This window comes from Giraffa tippelskirchi, chromosome 6 (genome assembly GCF_054371585.1).
Source record: "Giraffa tippelskirchi isolate mGirTip1 chromosome 6, T2T-mGirTip1v1.2.pri, whole genome shotgun sequence".
Classification (NCBI taxonomy): Eukaryota; Metazoa; Chordata; class Mammalia; order Artiodactyla; family Giraffidae; genus Giraffa; species Giraffa tippelskirchi.
This window is the reverse complement of record NC_137280.1, coordinates 140590576-140607148: the sequence shown is the minus strand read 5'-3', so window position 1 is coordinate 140607148 and position 16573 is coordinate 140590576. Positions and strand designations below refer to the sequence as shown.

Here is a 16573-nt window from a genome sequence, read left to right as displayed (position 1 = left end):
TTTATGAAGCCCTGATCCTCCTCATAGGATGATTTTTTAAGGTCCTAAGGTCTTGAACGACTTTGTGATTCTGTAGGATATTCTCATACACAGTTTAAGAAAAAATATAAGGAGCTATATTCTCATGATGTTCATTAAAGTCTGATCTTTGTGAGTAAGTTAGAAGAATTTATCAATAGAATCTTTTCTTTTGGCTCCCTTGGTTAAAAAACTTTTCTTTTTACGATGTGCAACTAACTCTTAGAAGAGTTACTTGCAAACAAACAAAAAGAGTTTAGGTAAGAGAGTAATCCTGATTGCACGTGGTGAGAAGTTGCAACATGGCCATTGTAAGAGAAAGTCAAGCTCAGGAAAAGTGGGAGTTATTTAGTGTGAGATCAAATGGCTTTATGTTGCATACCTTAGTGACAATGATAACACTACCATACAGGAATGATACGAAAGATTTTAGCCACTCTCACCAATCAGCAATGGGCACTGATTGATCTGATGAATATGGATAGAATTTGTTTATATCTATTAAATAGTAGAACTGCCACTGTATAAATGACTGCAATATTGTTACACAGTTAGATTTATGCTGGATTAAAAAAAAAGAAACAAATATTCTAAATGGTGGGATTTTTTTTTTACCTTTAGGACAGGTATGTTTACCAACAAGTAGAATCATTACAGAAGCAAGTCCACAATAGGCAGTAGCGAAATTGTGGGCTTTTTGTGTCTTGACTCTGAAGATGTCACAGTGTCTCCCAGGTATCCTGAAAACCAAGGAGCATATATTTTGTCCTAGTAGTAAATCAATTTCCTGAACTCCACTTTAAAGAGAGAATTGAACAAATACATGAAGCTGTATAAGAAAAGATGTTCTTTGCTGCTACTTATATCATAAAAATGTTTCAAATAACTTTAATATTCAATAATAGGGACTAATTACTTAGTCAATTAAACATGCCCACTTATTGCCATTAACAATGTTGGCACTGCAGTGTACTTACTGACATGAAGAGACAGTGTCAACTGATTAGTGAAAAACTCACTTGTATAATAATGTAGGGACTTCCCTGGAAGCCCAGTGGATAAGACTCCACACTCCTAATGCAAGGGTTTGTAGGTTCCATCCCTGGCTGGGGAACTAAGATCCCATGGGTTGCGCAGTACAGCTAAACAAATATGTATATACATTTTTAAAACTATCAGAACTAAAAAATGCGTCAAACTTACATGAGAAAAAAACTTTTTTGTTTTAGTATCATAAGAATAGTATATATGGGAATACCTTATTCATTTTTAAAAGTATTTGTAATTTACATATTATAAAACAGGTTCATTTGAAATGTACAGTTTGAGTTTTGGCAAATGTATACATGTCTATAAATAGCATCACAAGCAAGATATACATTTCCACCATCCCCAAATGTATTTGAATTTTAAATTGTCTTAGAATTTCACCATATGATTGTAACTTCAGATCATTTGGTCTCACCCTTCATGATAAAGAACTAGCCAAATGTTAATATATGTATCTGGGTAATTTATTTTAGAAAGTGTGTTCTACCCATAATTCTAATAATATGGTTTTATTTTGTTGTTTTTTATTTTGTTTTTGATCTGCTGATGCTTCTTTAGGGGCTGGTACAAGGTCCATGGATGAGCACCAACAAGGGAGTCTACATTGGAATCTCTGTTGCTGTCTTGGTAGTATTGCTCATGTTTGTGGTATTCTGGATTAACAAAAGTAAGTCACCTCAGGACTGTGCCCACAGAAGTATTCTTGAGCCAAACTACCTGTAGCCCTACATTCCATATGATTTTGGTTTCACATAACTTCCTTGGTTCTTACCTTGTTCTTTTTTATTTTTGTTTATCTTAAAATTATCTTCCCAGTGAAGAGAAACATGATACTTAAGTTCTCCACGGGAGAAATTAAATATGGAGAATTAAGCATTGGTTAGGTAGAGTTGGAATTTGCATATCAACAAACCAGTGTAATATACAAGATTTGTTCACTCCTCCTTTTCCTCTTCTTTCAATAACCAATTTTTTTTCCTATAGGGGGTGAAACTGCTGAGAGTTTTATAACACTCACTTAACAGAGGAACCAAATGAGCCATTGGGAGGATACATGATTTCAGGGCTAAGAAGAGAACAAAGGGTTTCACAAGGCAGCCACCCAGGGCCTCCTGGTGTCCTTCCACCAGTGTGTGTGTGTGTGTGTGTGTGTGTGTGTGTGTGTGTGTGTGTTTGTGTAAAACCTGCCATCTATCAGAGAAACACAACCTCCCATTTTTTTTACAGTGAAATACGATTATATTAAAGTAAGCTAGGGCTTGTGGGTGAATGCATTAAACCTGATAATCACAAGATACTTTCCACTAAGGGGTTTATTTGGCTCCTAGAGATTCAAGAAAAGCTATCTGGAGTTATCAGGGAAGAGCACAGACTGATTTGTTTCCCCTTCATTTTAAAAATATTCTTTCCTCTTAATTAATTTTTTCAGTATCTGATATCTGTACCTATTTTTCTCATATTAAGGTAATAACAGTAATAATATACATATTGGGAAAAAATCTCATGAACTCTTTAGCTTATATGTTTAATTTTCTCTTCGTTTCTTATCCAATTTAGAATATCTTTGCCTGGGTAACAAGGTGGAGCTACTACGGTAAGTTTGAAAGAGTTTGTGTCAATGCCTTTTGATATTCTTATTCTATTAAAAATAAGGAAAATGTTTCTGTCCCTCTCCTCTTTTCCTTCCGAGTTCTCCACTTTATACTCTGGATTCTGAAAAATCTAGTATATAGAGAATCTCCATTGCTGTCCAACCTTCCAGTAATGATTTTAGTGATGTGATGAGAATACATCTTTGTGTTTTCTGCAAATGTGCTAGAACTGTACAGAAACAGCACCAGAAACCAGATCTTTTAGAGCAAGAGAACTAAACTGCAGATTTTGTTTAATGGGCCATTTGAGTGGGTCTCCTAGAGTCCAAAACCCAGACTTATAGAAGTTTTTGACTATCTGCTTCCAAAAATGGAAGAAAAAGAAATACTCCCTATAGGCAGAAAAGAATGGAAAATAGCATCCTCTTAGTCCTTTCACTGTTTAGATTTTTAAAATTTTCACTTTTTATCCCCTAATTAGAAAAGAAAATATTTATTGTAGAAAATACCTTATAATACATAAAAGCAAAACAAAACAAAGCTGAGTGTTTCCTCAACGTGTTATTTTGGGGGCAGCTATTAATTTATCACATTGACTTATTTTGAACCACAGACACCTAGACTGTTTCCACACATATGTGACTAATCTGTTTAAAGATCAGAGCTGAGTGAAGATTCAGTGCATTTCATATCATTTCTGGTCAGGCTTAGGTAATGAAAATAGTGACTGCATACAAGTTCTAAGAAAGTAGCTGTATCAAAGCCCCACAAATTACATTTATGTACCCTTGATGTGTGAGTGTACAGTTATAAAAATCATCTAACTCATAGCTTTCCAATTTCGATCATTAAGACACAGTAAGATTTTTGGCTCTATGATCTCGTACACACTTAGATGAAGCAATGCTATTTTATTATATCCAGTATGCTCTGATATTTTGTATGCTGATATATATTTATCTTAACTATAGGATATAGACCACTAAATAGATTTAATTTACCTTCTCTAAAGGGTCACAGTTTCCATTCAGAAAAACAGCAACCAAACCATTCCCTGGCCATCTTTGTGAATGTGCATCGTGGTTTAGTACTTCATCTTGATGTCTGATATTTGTCTTCTTACATTTTCAGTTTTTGTCTTCTGTTACATAAGTCTCTTGAAGGAGACCAGTCTGAGATTTTGGAATGACTGCTGAGGATTTCTATCACTTTATTTATTTATTTATTTTTGATGTTTTAAATCTTGCATTTTTTTTTTAAAATAAATTTATTTATTTTAGTTGGGGGCTAATTACTTTACTATATTGTAGTAGTTTTTGCCATACATTGACATGAATCAGCCATGGGTTTACATGTGTTCCCCATCCTGAACCCCCCTCCCACCTCCCTCCCCATCCCATCCCTCTGGGTCATCCCATTGCCCCAGCCCTGAGCATTTGTCTCATGCATCGAACATGGAATGGTGTTCTGTTTCACATATGATAATATACATGTTTCAATGCTATTCTCCCAGAACCTCCCACCCTCACCTTCTCCCTCAGAGTCCATAAGACTGTTCTATGCATCTGTGTCTCTTATTCTGTCTCGCATATAGGGTTATCGTTACCATCTTTCAAATTCCATATATATGCATTAGTATACTGTATTGGTGTTTTTCTTTCTGGCTTACTTCACTCTGTATAATGGGCTCCAGTTTCATCCATCTCGATAGAACCAATTCAAATGTATTTTTTTTAATGGCTGAGTAATATTCCATTGTGTATATGTACCACAGCTTCCTTATCCATTTGTCTGCTGATGGACATCTAGGTTGCTTCCATGTCCTGGCTATTGTAAACAGTGCTGCAATGAACATTGGGGTACACGCGTCTTTCAATTCTGGTTTCCTCGGTGTGTATGCCCAGCAGTGGGATTGCTGGGTCATATGGCAGTTCTATTCCCAGTTTTTTAAGGAATCTCCACACTGTTCTCCATAGTGGCTGTTCTAGTTTGCATTCCCACCAACAGTGTAAGAGGGTTCCCTTTTCTCCACACCCTCTCCAGCATTTATTGCTTGTAGACTTTTGGATAGCAGCCATTCTGACTGGTGTGAAATGGTACCTCATTGTGGTTTTGATTTGCATTTCTCTAATAATGAGTGATGTTGAGCATCTTTTCATGTGTTTGTTAGCCATCTGTATGTCTTCTTTGGAGAAATGTCTGTTTAGTTCTTTGGCCCATTTTTTGATTGAGTCATTTATTTTTCTGGAATTCAGCTGCAGGAGTTGCTTGTATATTTTTTAGATTAATTGTTTATCTGTTGCTTCGTTTGCTATTATTTTCTCCCATTCTGAAGGCTGTCTTTTCACCTTGCTTATAGTTTATTTTGTTGTGCAAAAGCTTTTAATTTTAATTAGGTCCCTTTTGTTTATTTTTGCTTTTATTTCCAATATTCTGGGAGGTGGGTCACGGAGGATCCTGCTGTGATTTATGTCGGAGAGTGTTTTGCCTATGTTTTCCTCTAGGAGTTTTATAGTTTCTGGTCTTACGTTTAGATCTTTAATCCATTTTGAGTTTATTTTTGTGTATGGTGTTAGGAAGTGTTCTAGTTTCATTCTTTTACAAGTGGTTGACCAGTTTTCCCAGCACCACTTGTTAAAGAGATTGTCTTTTCTTCATTGTATGTTCTTGCCTCCTTTGTCGAAGATAAGGTGTCCATAGGTGCGTGGGTTTATCTCTGGGCTTTCTATTTTGTTCCATTGATCTATATTTCTATCTTTGTGCCAGTACCAGGCTGTCTTGATGATTGTGGCTTTGTAGTAGAGCCTGAAGTCAGGCAGGTTGATTCCTCCAGTTCCATTCTTCTTTCTCAAGATTGCTTTGGCTGTTCGAGGTTTCTTATATTTCCATACAAATTGTGAAATGATTTGTTCTAGTTCTGTGAAAAGTACCATTGGTAGCTTGATGGGGATTGCATTGAATCTATCACTTTATTAAACAGACTTTCCTAAAACTTCATATTCACAAAATCTGGAAGCTTCTACTGACTTCATAGGCTGTCTGAATGATGCTCTAGGAAATGCAAATACCCAGTATTGCCTGAACATAAAGAACTGTGCTGTTCATCCTTGAGAAGTGCCTTTCTCTTAATCATGTTATTCTTTCTACAGTGTGATTCCCTTGAAGGAGTCTCATATTGGAGCTTTAAAACATGCAGCTCTGAAGCCTATCCAAGAAGAAGATAATGTCTACATTATTGATGACTCTCATTAAGTCGTGGGCCCAAATTCTAAGGCATTATGTAGAAGACAGTGCCCAGATATCACCATGTCAGAATCCTTCAAGCAGCAGGACAATTTTTTGGTCAGTTTCTGATGACATTCCACAGTGTCAAGAACATTGGGTAGAGTGAGTCTCCATCATCTGTACACAATCAACCTCTGTCACACAGTCCTAATGTTTTATACTAAAACTGAGTCAGTCTTTCTGGTCATTGCAGAACTCTCTCCAAAGCATGAAAGGTACACTTTAGAATTGTACATTCTCTTTAGACCCTATGAATCCTGTAATCCATCAAAAATTCTCATAGGGGAGACAGAAAACACACTTCTACCTTGGTTAATAAAGCTGTGGAGAGGAGCTGACCACAACTTAAAATCAGCAAATTTAATTTGGTACTTAAAGGACTTAACATGGAAGCATTTCATGATTTTTTAAAATTGACTCCAAATGTTATATTCCTTAGGACATCAAGGGTTTCAAATCATGGGAGTGTACAGGTTTCTATTTACCCACTGGGAAAATAGAAGTGAATGTGATTTTGCCATTATAGATAGGTCTGGTTTCTCAGGGCTTGGAAATAGAAGGCATTAAGTGCTTCCCCTGGGACCAGAATGGTATTTTAGCAGTTAGAAGAAGGTAGGGCAGTGAGTGGTCCATGGAGACACCAGAGTAAGAAAATCCATTGCCATGTGATTTACACTGTTTCTGCTACATTGATGCTACAGTTCTAGGTGTTTATGTATACAATTGGTAGGCTCTGATGGAATTTTTAGAATGAGGCAAGGCAGAAATAAATATAAGGAAAGAAAAGAGAGAGAGAGTAACAAAAGAGGCTTTCTGTTTTGGAAAAGCCAGTTTGCAAATAGTCTTCTTTGATGATGTTACCAGTTTCCACCAAAAGACTAAATTGCCCTCAAACCACTTCAATTCTTAAAATTACATTGGAAAGATAAAGGGTCTTTTCCATATATAATCAATTCCTGTGTTATATCTTTTTCACAACTCAGTAAAATTTTTGTTTTTTCCAGAAGAGTTAGTCAAAGACAAAAAGTAAGGCTGGTTTTAGTCACTTTGAAGCATTTTTGCATGAACAGTTAAGAAGGCTGGAAATTAATTTCACTTTGCATAAACCCTGAAATAACTCATTCTTGAGTTTTTTAATTTTGTTTTTTTTCTTTTTTTGGTGGGGGGGAGGGTAGTGGTGTTCAGAGCTGCTCACACCAAAGTGGTCCATGAGGGCTGGATGGTTGTTTTTGAAGGCAATGTTTTTTAAACTTCTGCAGAGTTGTAGAAAATTTATAGGACCTCTGAATAAAGGTTATGTGGGCAATGAAGAGGTGGTGCTAGTGGTAAAGAACCTATCTGCCAATGCAGAAGACATAAGAGACGTGGATTCAATCCCTGAGTTGGGAACATACGCTGGAGGAAGGCATGGCAATCAACTCCAGTATTCTTGCCTGGAGAATCCCAGGGACAGAGGAACCTGGCGGGCTAGAGTCCATAGGGTTGTGAAGAGTCCAACATTACTGAAGTAACTTAACAACATGCATGCATGGGCAATGAAGATGGCTAAACATTGCATACTAGTTTTCGTAAATGGAACCACACTGCTCTGGTTTAAAAAATTATGTTCCAACTACGATGTGTTTTTTTTTTTTAATTCAAGACAACATGCACAAACATGGAGATGTCAAATTAAAGCCCAGATTTGTAACTTGTCAGGAAAGCCCTAACAACGTTGGGCAACTTCCCTATGCAGCCAGGGCCCCATTAGGTGGCACCACATCCCTCAGCCCTTGCCTTGCCTGCAGTCTCATGTTTGTCACCTGCTTTGTTACTTGTGGGGCTTTGAATTTATGATTTGTGCTCTCTTCTCCAAGTCCTTCCCAAAGTTTGTGATGGCACGTTGCAAGTTCTGGAAATCTGCTTAACTTTGTTGAATCCAGCATTTCCAAAATTTGTTGGAAACCCCTGAGCACAGTGGCTACTGGCACACCCAGTAGCATTCTGTGAAACGAGACCTGGGGTGTGGGAGAAAGCAGGCGGCACCCAGAGTTAGAGACAGGCCCTGAGCTCTAATCCTAAATTGCACCAGGAACATTGGATGACATTAGAGTAAATCATTCCTTATGCCTAATTTTTAATATATTTTTAAATGAAGTGTAGTTGATTACAATGTTGTGGTTTTTTTTTTTTTTTTGCACCTATGAGAGTTATTCCCACACTTACATTGGTGTATAGTGGTAACTTCAATGACATGATATTTGTAAAAAAATGGAAGTGAAAATCACTTCAGAAATACAACAGTTTTTCTTTTGTATATAGAGTTTCTTGTGATAGGAAATCTAGCATCAGTGCTCAATAAAGAATTTCAGTGGTATTGCATTCACAGGTTTCTCCTTATATAGTCCCTCTTATTATTTTTCTGAATAACAGTTATGTTCTAGAAAAATTCATATGGGTAATTTGGCTATCATTTTATGCTACAGAAAAATTTATTAATAACTGAGGGGGAGAATGGATTAGAGGGAAGGAAGGGGAGGTATTTAACATTAAGTTAACATTAAATTCTTTCCTTTAAAAGTGCCAATCAAATAGAATGTATTGAACTTTTTTTTTTGAGACCGTTGAGATTCCGTTTTCTCCTGTCGGTCTAGGGACATTAAGACACTGGTATAATTAAAACCATATATTTGAACTTAGGAAATTTTGCTCTTCTTTAAAAGCAGAAGAACCAGTCTTTCACTGATGGCTGCGAAGATAATTTTGTCAGTCCTTGAAAACACGAGGGACTCCTCATCACAAGTTTCATTTGTATGCACACTCATTAATTGAACACATTTTTGTTTTCATTTTCTAAAGTGACATATTTTCTTATCCTCACCATTTACTTGAGGCCAGGCATCTTCAACTTGCTGTGGGCTCTCAGGACAAGGGCAAATGAGGTCAGATTTGAGAGTCAAGGTGCCTGATACTCCTCTAGATACTGAAGTGGAGCAGGGAACAACCTTGGAGTTCCCAAGTAGCTCCATTCAGTAGGAAAGAAACCCCAACACCATCTGCTCTGGTACTGATGATGAGAGGGAAAAAGCATAACACACTGACAGCTGAATTTCTCAAACATGGCGTTTGGGTCCAAATAATGCATTGTGGGAGGGCACTGCGCAAGCATTATAGGATTGCTTATCAACGTGCCTGGCCTCTATTTGCTAGAGGATATTTGTGCACCCCCCGCCCCCACCAATCCCCCCACATAGTGACAACTGCAAACGTCTGTAGACATTACCAATGTCTCCTTAGAGGAAATAACACCCTTGGTTAAAAACTGCTGTGACAGAGGATCCCTGGAGGGCATGGGGATGTGGGGAATTGGTGTAGCTTCAACTGGGTTGGTCAGGAGCTGCCTCTCGGAAAGAGGGATTTTGAGTTGAAACCCAAGTAATGTGTAGGCGGCAGACATGTGGAAGAAATCCAGCAAGTGCAAAGGTCCTGAGGTAGGAAGAGCTTGTATATTAAGAGGGAGAAAGTAAGGTATGCTCCAGTGTGGCTGAGGCAGAGTGAGTGAGGAATATTGAAAAGAAATGAAGCTGCAGAAATGTGTGCTGTTTCAGGTACTGAGGCAAAGAGCTGTGTGAATGTATATGAGGAGAATCCCATTCTTGAAAATTAAAGCATTTTTGCTATCAAGGGTTAAACCTGCAGATTATATTTTAACATTTATTAACGTGCTTTAGTGATACTGTCCTAAGTTCAGATATGAAAATCCAGTTTGGTTGGGGTGACGGGAGAGGGTACATGTGGAAAGAGAGGGTAGGGTCCTGGCAGTGAGGTGCTGCCCAGGCCTAGGAAGGTTGGTCCTGAAATAAGAAGGCCAAAGTTTGGATCACAGGGACCCATAAGGAGCTAAACCCACTCTTCCCAAACTTACAGCTTTGAATCAGTGGAGTGGACCATGTACTACCTTCAGTTAGTCCACAATGGATTTTTAAAATAGTTATGTGTTTTAACATGCATTTTTAGAAAACAATGCTTCAAAACTATGATTTAGTGGACAGCACTTAGGATGACTACAATTTTAAAGTTAACCTAAAATGACTTGAGTGAGCAAAGGCAAAAGGACAGTGTGAGTATGGCAAAAGTATGTAGATGTCTGAAGTCAGAGAGGCAATGAGTTAGATCAACCGGGAACTCATTAACATACAGATTCCTCGTCTCTGCTCCTAGAGATTCTGATTCAATAAGAGAGACGAGACCTAGGAATTTGTTTTTTGTTTGTTTAAATTACAGAATATAAGTGTCTACAAATTATTTTACATTTTTACAAAAACATTCAGATTTCATGAAAGAATATACAGAAGTAGAGCATGCAATAATCCTTTATTTCTACCTTATTTGAACAGTAAATTTCAGGAAATGGAAATGAACCCTTTATATTTAGACTGAGTGGGTATTCTGATGGACTTCAGAAGGTAAAAGAAATTGCTCCGAGTGCCTAAAATTTAGGAACACCCTAACAATGTAGGGGAAGCGTATTTTCTCTCTGGTTTTCATAGCCTAGATTTGCAGAATTATTTCTTCTAGGTTCCTAGTACTCTCTAGAAGGAATAACAGTTTATTCTTTGTTTTCTGTTTGATCAAAGTCTTTTTGCAGTTGGTTGTGGACAGCTTTGAGGGAGGAAGTCTTAGGATACAAAACTTCTCTAGACTTTGTTTCTTCTTTGACTCTTGATTACATCAGATGATATGAAGAAGTAAGACAGTCATTGTTGCACCTACTCCAAAGGTAGTGACTGCTGAGAAAAATCCAGAGAGTGCCTTTAGTAGCTATGGTGTAGAATGTGAGCAGGGTGGATATGGGGCTGAAAGAGGAATAATCTAACACCAGAATTCCCAAGGATCTAACTGTAAACTTCCCTTGGCAATTCTCAAAGAACCTAAGAAGCTTTGCAACTCTGTTGGTGTTTTTGGTGATCCCAATAGTCCCTAAATTTTTTTCCGCACAGCCACCAGTGTAATCAAAGGAACCAGGATCTGATTGTGCTATGGGAGTTGAAAATCCTCCCACTGCTCCCCAGGGGGTACAAGTTCCTACTCCATCATAAGCCCCTCACAGTTTCTCCCTTGTCCACTTCATGCGGCCCCTCCATGCGGTGCTCCAGTAGATAGAAATGCCTCACGTACCCACTCTCCACTCTGTAGGTCAACATGTCTTGGGGAGATGCTTGTCTCCTGTCTCTCCACCAGGCATGCCATCCCTCAAGGTTCATCTCAGCCTTAGCCTCTTCACACTTTCTCACCTGATCCCTGTAGACAGAATCATCCCCTCCCCTGAACGCTTCTGTGCAGCCCATTGTAGTCTCTCTGTGAATAATATGGAGTACCTCCCATGTGCCTGGCCTGGTGCCAGTGCCTAGCTCAGGTCTTTCTGCAGGAGACCAGCACCCCACCTAGCTTGTGTGGCACCTACGGGTGAATTACGGAGAGGCCTCCTCCTCCTTCTGCCTGATAGAGCTCTGGAGCCAGGGCAGAGACATGTCAAATAGAGTCTCTACAAACTGTAACCATAAATAGTGACCCTGAACCTAGTCCTGTGTATGAGAGGTGTTCAGATTGATGATACTTTTTATACTGAGCTTTTTGAGAGCAGTATATGTAGTTTCCCAGCATCCGGTTTACACAGTACTTATTCATGACAGTTAGTGAATAGAATAGACTGAAATAATGTTCCCTAGAACCTTCTTGTGTGTGCTGGGGCTCGGATGAGAGTGGATGAGTGTCTCAAAACTAGAAACTACCCCTCTCTATGACTGACTGGAGTGTAGGAGTTTGTGTGAATTCCACTGGACTCTGAGACTAGTAAGTTTCAACCTTGATTGCACATTAGAATCACCTGGGAAGCCATGTCCTGACCAAACAAATTAGGATCTCAGCAGGTGGGGCCCAGGTAGTATTAGTCTTTTCAGTCTCCCCAGATGATTTCAATGTGTAGTTGAGGTTGACTGGAAAAGGGAGACGGCAGCGTATTTTCTTACTGTGTCAAGCACTCTAGAAAAGCCTGAAAGATACAAACTAAACAGGACTGCATCAACACCGGTCGGGTCCGGGACAGGTGAGCCATCAAGTAGGGAAAGGGCAGGACACCGGGCGACAGCAGATCTGTCCTCCATCTGGCTTCCTTGGCAATGGCGTGAGGCTGGTGCAGCCATGGGATCAAGTCTGGATGCTGCCATGCTTTTGTAAGGCTTCTCGGGAAGCTGGCCCACAGCTGTCTCCTTTGACCATCCCTGGGCTCTGAAGAACTAAATGTTTTCTTCCACCCGTTGTAAAAACAAGCAAAGAAGAAAGTCCCCTTTGGCCTGTGAGGAAGTGCTCTAAGGTAACCTTCTGTGTTTTGTGCTGTCGACTGCTGAGATGGGGTGTGCTCTGTCTGGCAGTTTCTGCACCTGCTGGAGCCTAAAAATACTTGGGTGATGAATGATTCACATATTTCTCAATAGACTTTATTTTTTAGAGCAGTTTCAAGGTTACAGCAAAACTGAGCTGGAACTCCAGGGAGTTCCCATATGCCTGTCTCCCTCTCCCCAAAATACACAGCCTCCCCACCATCCACATGTATCCCAAGCCTTGTACGTTTGGTACAATTGATGAACCAATATTGACACATCATTATCAACTGAAGTCCATAGTTTACATTGGGGTTCACTTTGTGAAATGCATTCTACAGGTTTGGACAAGTGTATCATTACATGTATCCACCATTACAATATCATGCAGAATAGTTTTACTGCCCTAAAAATCCTCTAGGCTCCACCCATTCATTTGTTCCTCACCACAAACCTGTGATAATTACTGATGTTTTAACTGTCTCTATTGTTGTACATTTCCAAGATTTTGTGTAGTTGGAATTATAGAGTATAAAGCCTTTTCATATTGACTTCTTTCACTTAGCAATATGCATTTCAGTTTCCTTTGTTTCTTTTTGTGGCTTCATAGCACATTTCTTTTTATTGTGAATAATATTTTATAGTTTAAATATACCACAGTTTGCTCTTTGACCTATTGAAGGATATTTTGGTGGCTTCCAATTTTGGTCACTATGAATAAAGCTGCTATAAATATTCATGTTCAGGTTAATGAGCATGTTTGATGGACTGTATGGTAAGTGTTTAGTTTTGTAAGAAATTACAAAAGAGTCTTCCAAAATCGCTAAATAGCAAAATAGCATTTTTTCTTCCCATGAACAATAAATGAGAGCTCCTGTTGCTTCACATCCTTGCCAGCAATTGGTGGTGGATTATAAGGATTCTAATAGGTTTGGCCATCTGATATGAAGAGCCTATTCATAGGAAAAGTCCCTGATTCTGGGATAGACTAAGGCAGGAGGAGAAGGGAGCAACAGAGGATGAGATGGTTGGATGGCATCACTGACTCACTGGACATGAGTTTTAGCAAACTCTGGGAGATAGTGAAGGACAGGGAAATGTGGCATGCTGCAGTCCATGTGGTCACAAAAAGTCAGACATGACTTGGCGACTGAATAACAACAATAGGTATGTTGCGGTGTCTCATTTTTGTTGTTGTTGGTTTATTAGCTGTGCTGGGTCATCGTTGCTGTGTGCAGGCTTTCCCTAGTTGCCGTGAGTGGGGGCTATGTTCTAGCTGCAGTTCATGAACTTCTCATCGTGGTGACTTCTTGTTGCAGAGCATGGCCTCTACAGTACACAGACTTCAGTAGTTGTAGACATGAGTTTAGTTGCCCCATGGCTTGTGGAATCTTTCTGGACCAAGGATCAAACCTGTGTCCCTGCACTGGCAGGTGGATTCTTAACCACTGGGCCCCCAGGGATGTCCTCTCATTATTTTAATTAGCATTCCCAATAACACATGATATTAAACATGTCTTTCTATGTTTATTTGCCTTCTTTTTATCTTCTTTGGTGACATGTCTATTTTGATCTTTTGACCATTTTTTAATGAGGTTTTTCATTTTCTTATTGTTGAGTTTTAAGCATTCTTGTATATTTTACATTAGAGAGATAGAGACGTGTGTGCTCAGTCACGTCTGATTCTTTGCAACCCCATGGACTATATAGCCTGCTAGGCTTCTCTGTCTATGGAATTTTCCAGGCAATAATAATGGAGTGGGTTGCCAGGGCGTACTCCAAGGGATCTTCTTGACCCAGAGATCAAAACCAAAGTCTCTTGAATCTTGGAAATCGGCAGGTGGATTCTTTACCACTGGCACTGCCTGGGAAGCCCAATATTTTACAGTATAGTCCTTTATCAGATATGTTTTTTGCAAGTGTTTTCTCCTAATCTCTGGCTTGTCTTCTCATTCTCTTGACAGTGTCTTTCACAGAGTAGAAATCTTTAATTTTAATGAAGTCCAGCTTACCATTTTTTCTTTCATGGGTCATGCCTTTGGTGTGGTACCTAAAAAGCCATTGTCATATACAAGATCATCTAGATTTTCTCCTGTGTTATAATCTAGGTTTTACATTTGGGAGTATGATCCATGTCAGGTGTAGGGTCTGCATCTAGATTCATTTTTTTATGCAGAGATCCAGTTATTCCAGCACCATTTGTTGGAAAAAAACAGTCATTTGTGCATGGAATTCCCTTTGCTCCTTTGTCAAAGATAATTTGACTTTATTTGTGTTGTTCTCTTTCTTGGCTCTCTATTCTGTCCCAATGATGTATTTTTCTATTCTCTGGCCAGCAGCATACTGTCTTGATTTCTGTAGCTTTATAATAAATCTTGAAGTTGAGTAAATTCAATCTTCTGACTTTGTTCTTCAATATTGTGTTGTCACAATAAAGGACAGAAATGGTATAGACTTAACAGAAGCAGAGATATTAAGAAGAGATGGCAATAGTACACAGAACTATATGAAAAAATCTTCATGACCCAGATAACCACAATGGTATGATCACTCACCTAGAGCCAGACATCCTGGAATGTGAAGTCAAGTGGGCCTTAGAAAGCATCACTATAAACAAAGATAGTGGAGATGATGGAATTCCAGTTGAGCTATTTCAAATCCTGAAAGATGATGCTGTGAAAGTGCTGCACTCATTATTCCAGCAAATATGGAAAACTCAGCAGTGGCCACAGGACTGGAAAAGGTCAGTTTTCAATCCAGTCCCAAAGAAAGGCAATGTCAAAGATTGCTCAAACTACTGCACAATTGTGCTCATCTCACACGCTAACAAAGTAATGCTCAAAATTCTCCAAGCCAGGCCTCAACAGTACATGAACCACAAACTTCCAGATGTTCAAGCTGGATTTAGAAAGGCCAGAGGAACCAGAGATCAAATTGCCAACATCCATTGGATCATCAAAAAAGTAAGAGAGTTCCAGTAAAGCATCTATTTCTGTTTTATTGACTATGCCAAAGCCTTTGACTGTGTAGATCACAACAAACTGTGGAAAATTCTGAAAGAGATGGGCATACCAGACCATCTTACCTGCATCCTGAGAAATCTGTATGCAGGTCAAGAAGCAACAGTTAGAACTGGACATGGAACAACAGACTGGTTTCAAATCAGGAAAGGAGTACGTCAAGGCTGTATATTGTCACCCTGCTTATTTAACTTATATGCAGAGTACAACATGAGAAATGCTGGACTGGATGAAGCACAAGGTGGAATCAGATTGCTGGGAGAAATATCAATAACCTCAGATATGGGGATGACACCACTCTTATGGCAGAAAGTGAAGAACTAAAGAGCCTCTTGATGAAAGTGAAAAAGGAGAGTGAAAAAGTTGTCATAAAACTCAACATTCAGAAAACTAAGATTATGGCATCAGGTCCCATCACTTCATGGGAAATAGATGGGGAAACAGTGGCAGACTTTATTTTGGGGGGCTCCAAAATCACTGCAGATAGTGACTGCATCCATGAAATTAAAAGACACTTGCTCCTTGGAAGGAAAGTTATGACCAACCTAGACAGCATGTTAAAAAGCAGAGACACTACTTTGCCAACAAAGGTCCATCTAGTCAAGGCTATGGTTTTTCCAATAGTCATGTATGGATGTGAGAGTTAGACTATAAAGAAAGCTGAGCACTGAAGAACTCATGCTTTTGAACTGTGGTGTTGGAGAAGACTCTTGAGAGTTCCTTGGACTGCAAGAAGATCCAACTAGTCCATCCTAAAGGAAATCAGTCCTGAATATTCGTTGGAAGGACTGATGCTTGAGCTGAAACTCCAATACTTTGGCCACCTGATGTGAAGAACTGACTCATTTGAAAAGACCCTGATGCTGGGAATGATTGGAGGTGGGAGGAGAATGGGACGACAGAGAATGAGATGGTTGGATGGCATCACTGACTCAATAGATATGAGTTTGAGTAAGCTCCAGGAGTTGGTGATGGACAGGGAAGCCTGCTTTGCTGCAGTCCATGGGATCACAAAGAGTCAGACACAACTGAGCAACTGAACTGACCTGATTCTGAGTCTTTTACATTTTCATATACACTTTGGAATCAGTTTGTTATTATCAATAAAATAACTTTCTGGGATTTTTATTGAAATTGCATTGAGTCTAAAACAAGTTGAGAGGAACTGACATCTTAACAGTATTGGGCTTCCTGAGCCATGAACATGGAAGAGATCTCTGTTTATACAATTCTTTCATTTCTTTTTAGA

The 16573-nt window shown here is 39.0% G+C and overlaps 1 protein-coding gene across 2 annotated transcripts in view; it reads left to right on the top strand.

The window, feature by feature from the left end:
- Window positions 1-6358, top strand: part of LOC145510102 (hepatitis A virus cellular receptor 1-like) — a 69935-nt gene extending 63577 nt beyond the window's left edge. For both annotated transcript variants that reach the window (XM_081500440.1, XM_081500441.1), the window contains 3 exons: window positions 1627-1735; window positions 2626-2662; window positions 5810-6358. In XM_081500440.1, coding sequence (XP_081356566.1) covers window positions 1627-1735; window positions 2626-2662; window positions 5810-5912 — 249 coding nt within the window. In that variant the 3' untranslated portion in view covers window positions 5913-6358. The remainder of the gene's footprint in view (window positions 1-1626; window positions 1736-2625; window positions 2663-5809) is intronic.
- Window positions 6359-16573: the final 10215 nt, after the last annotated feature.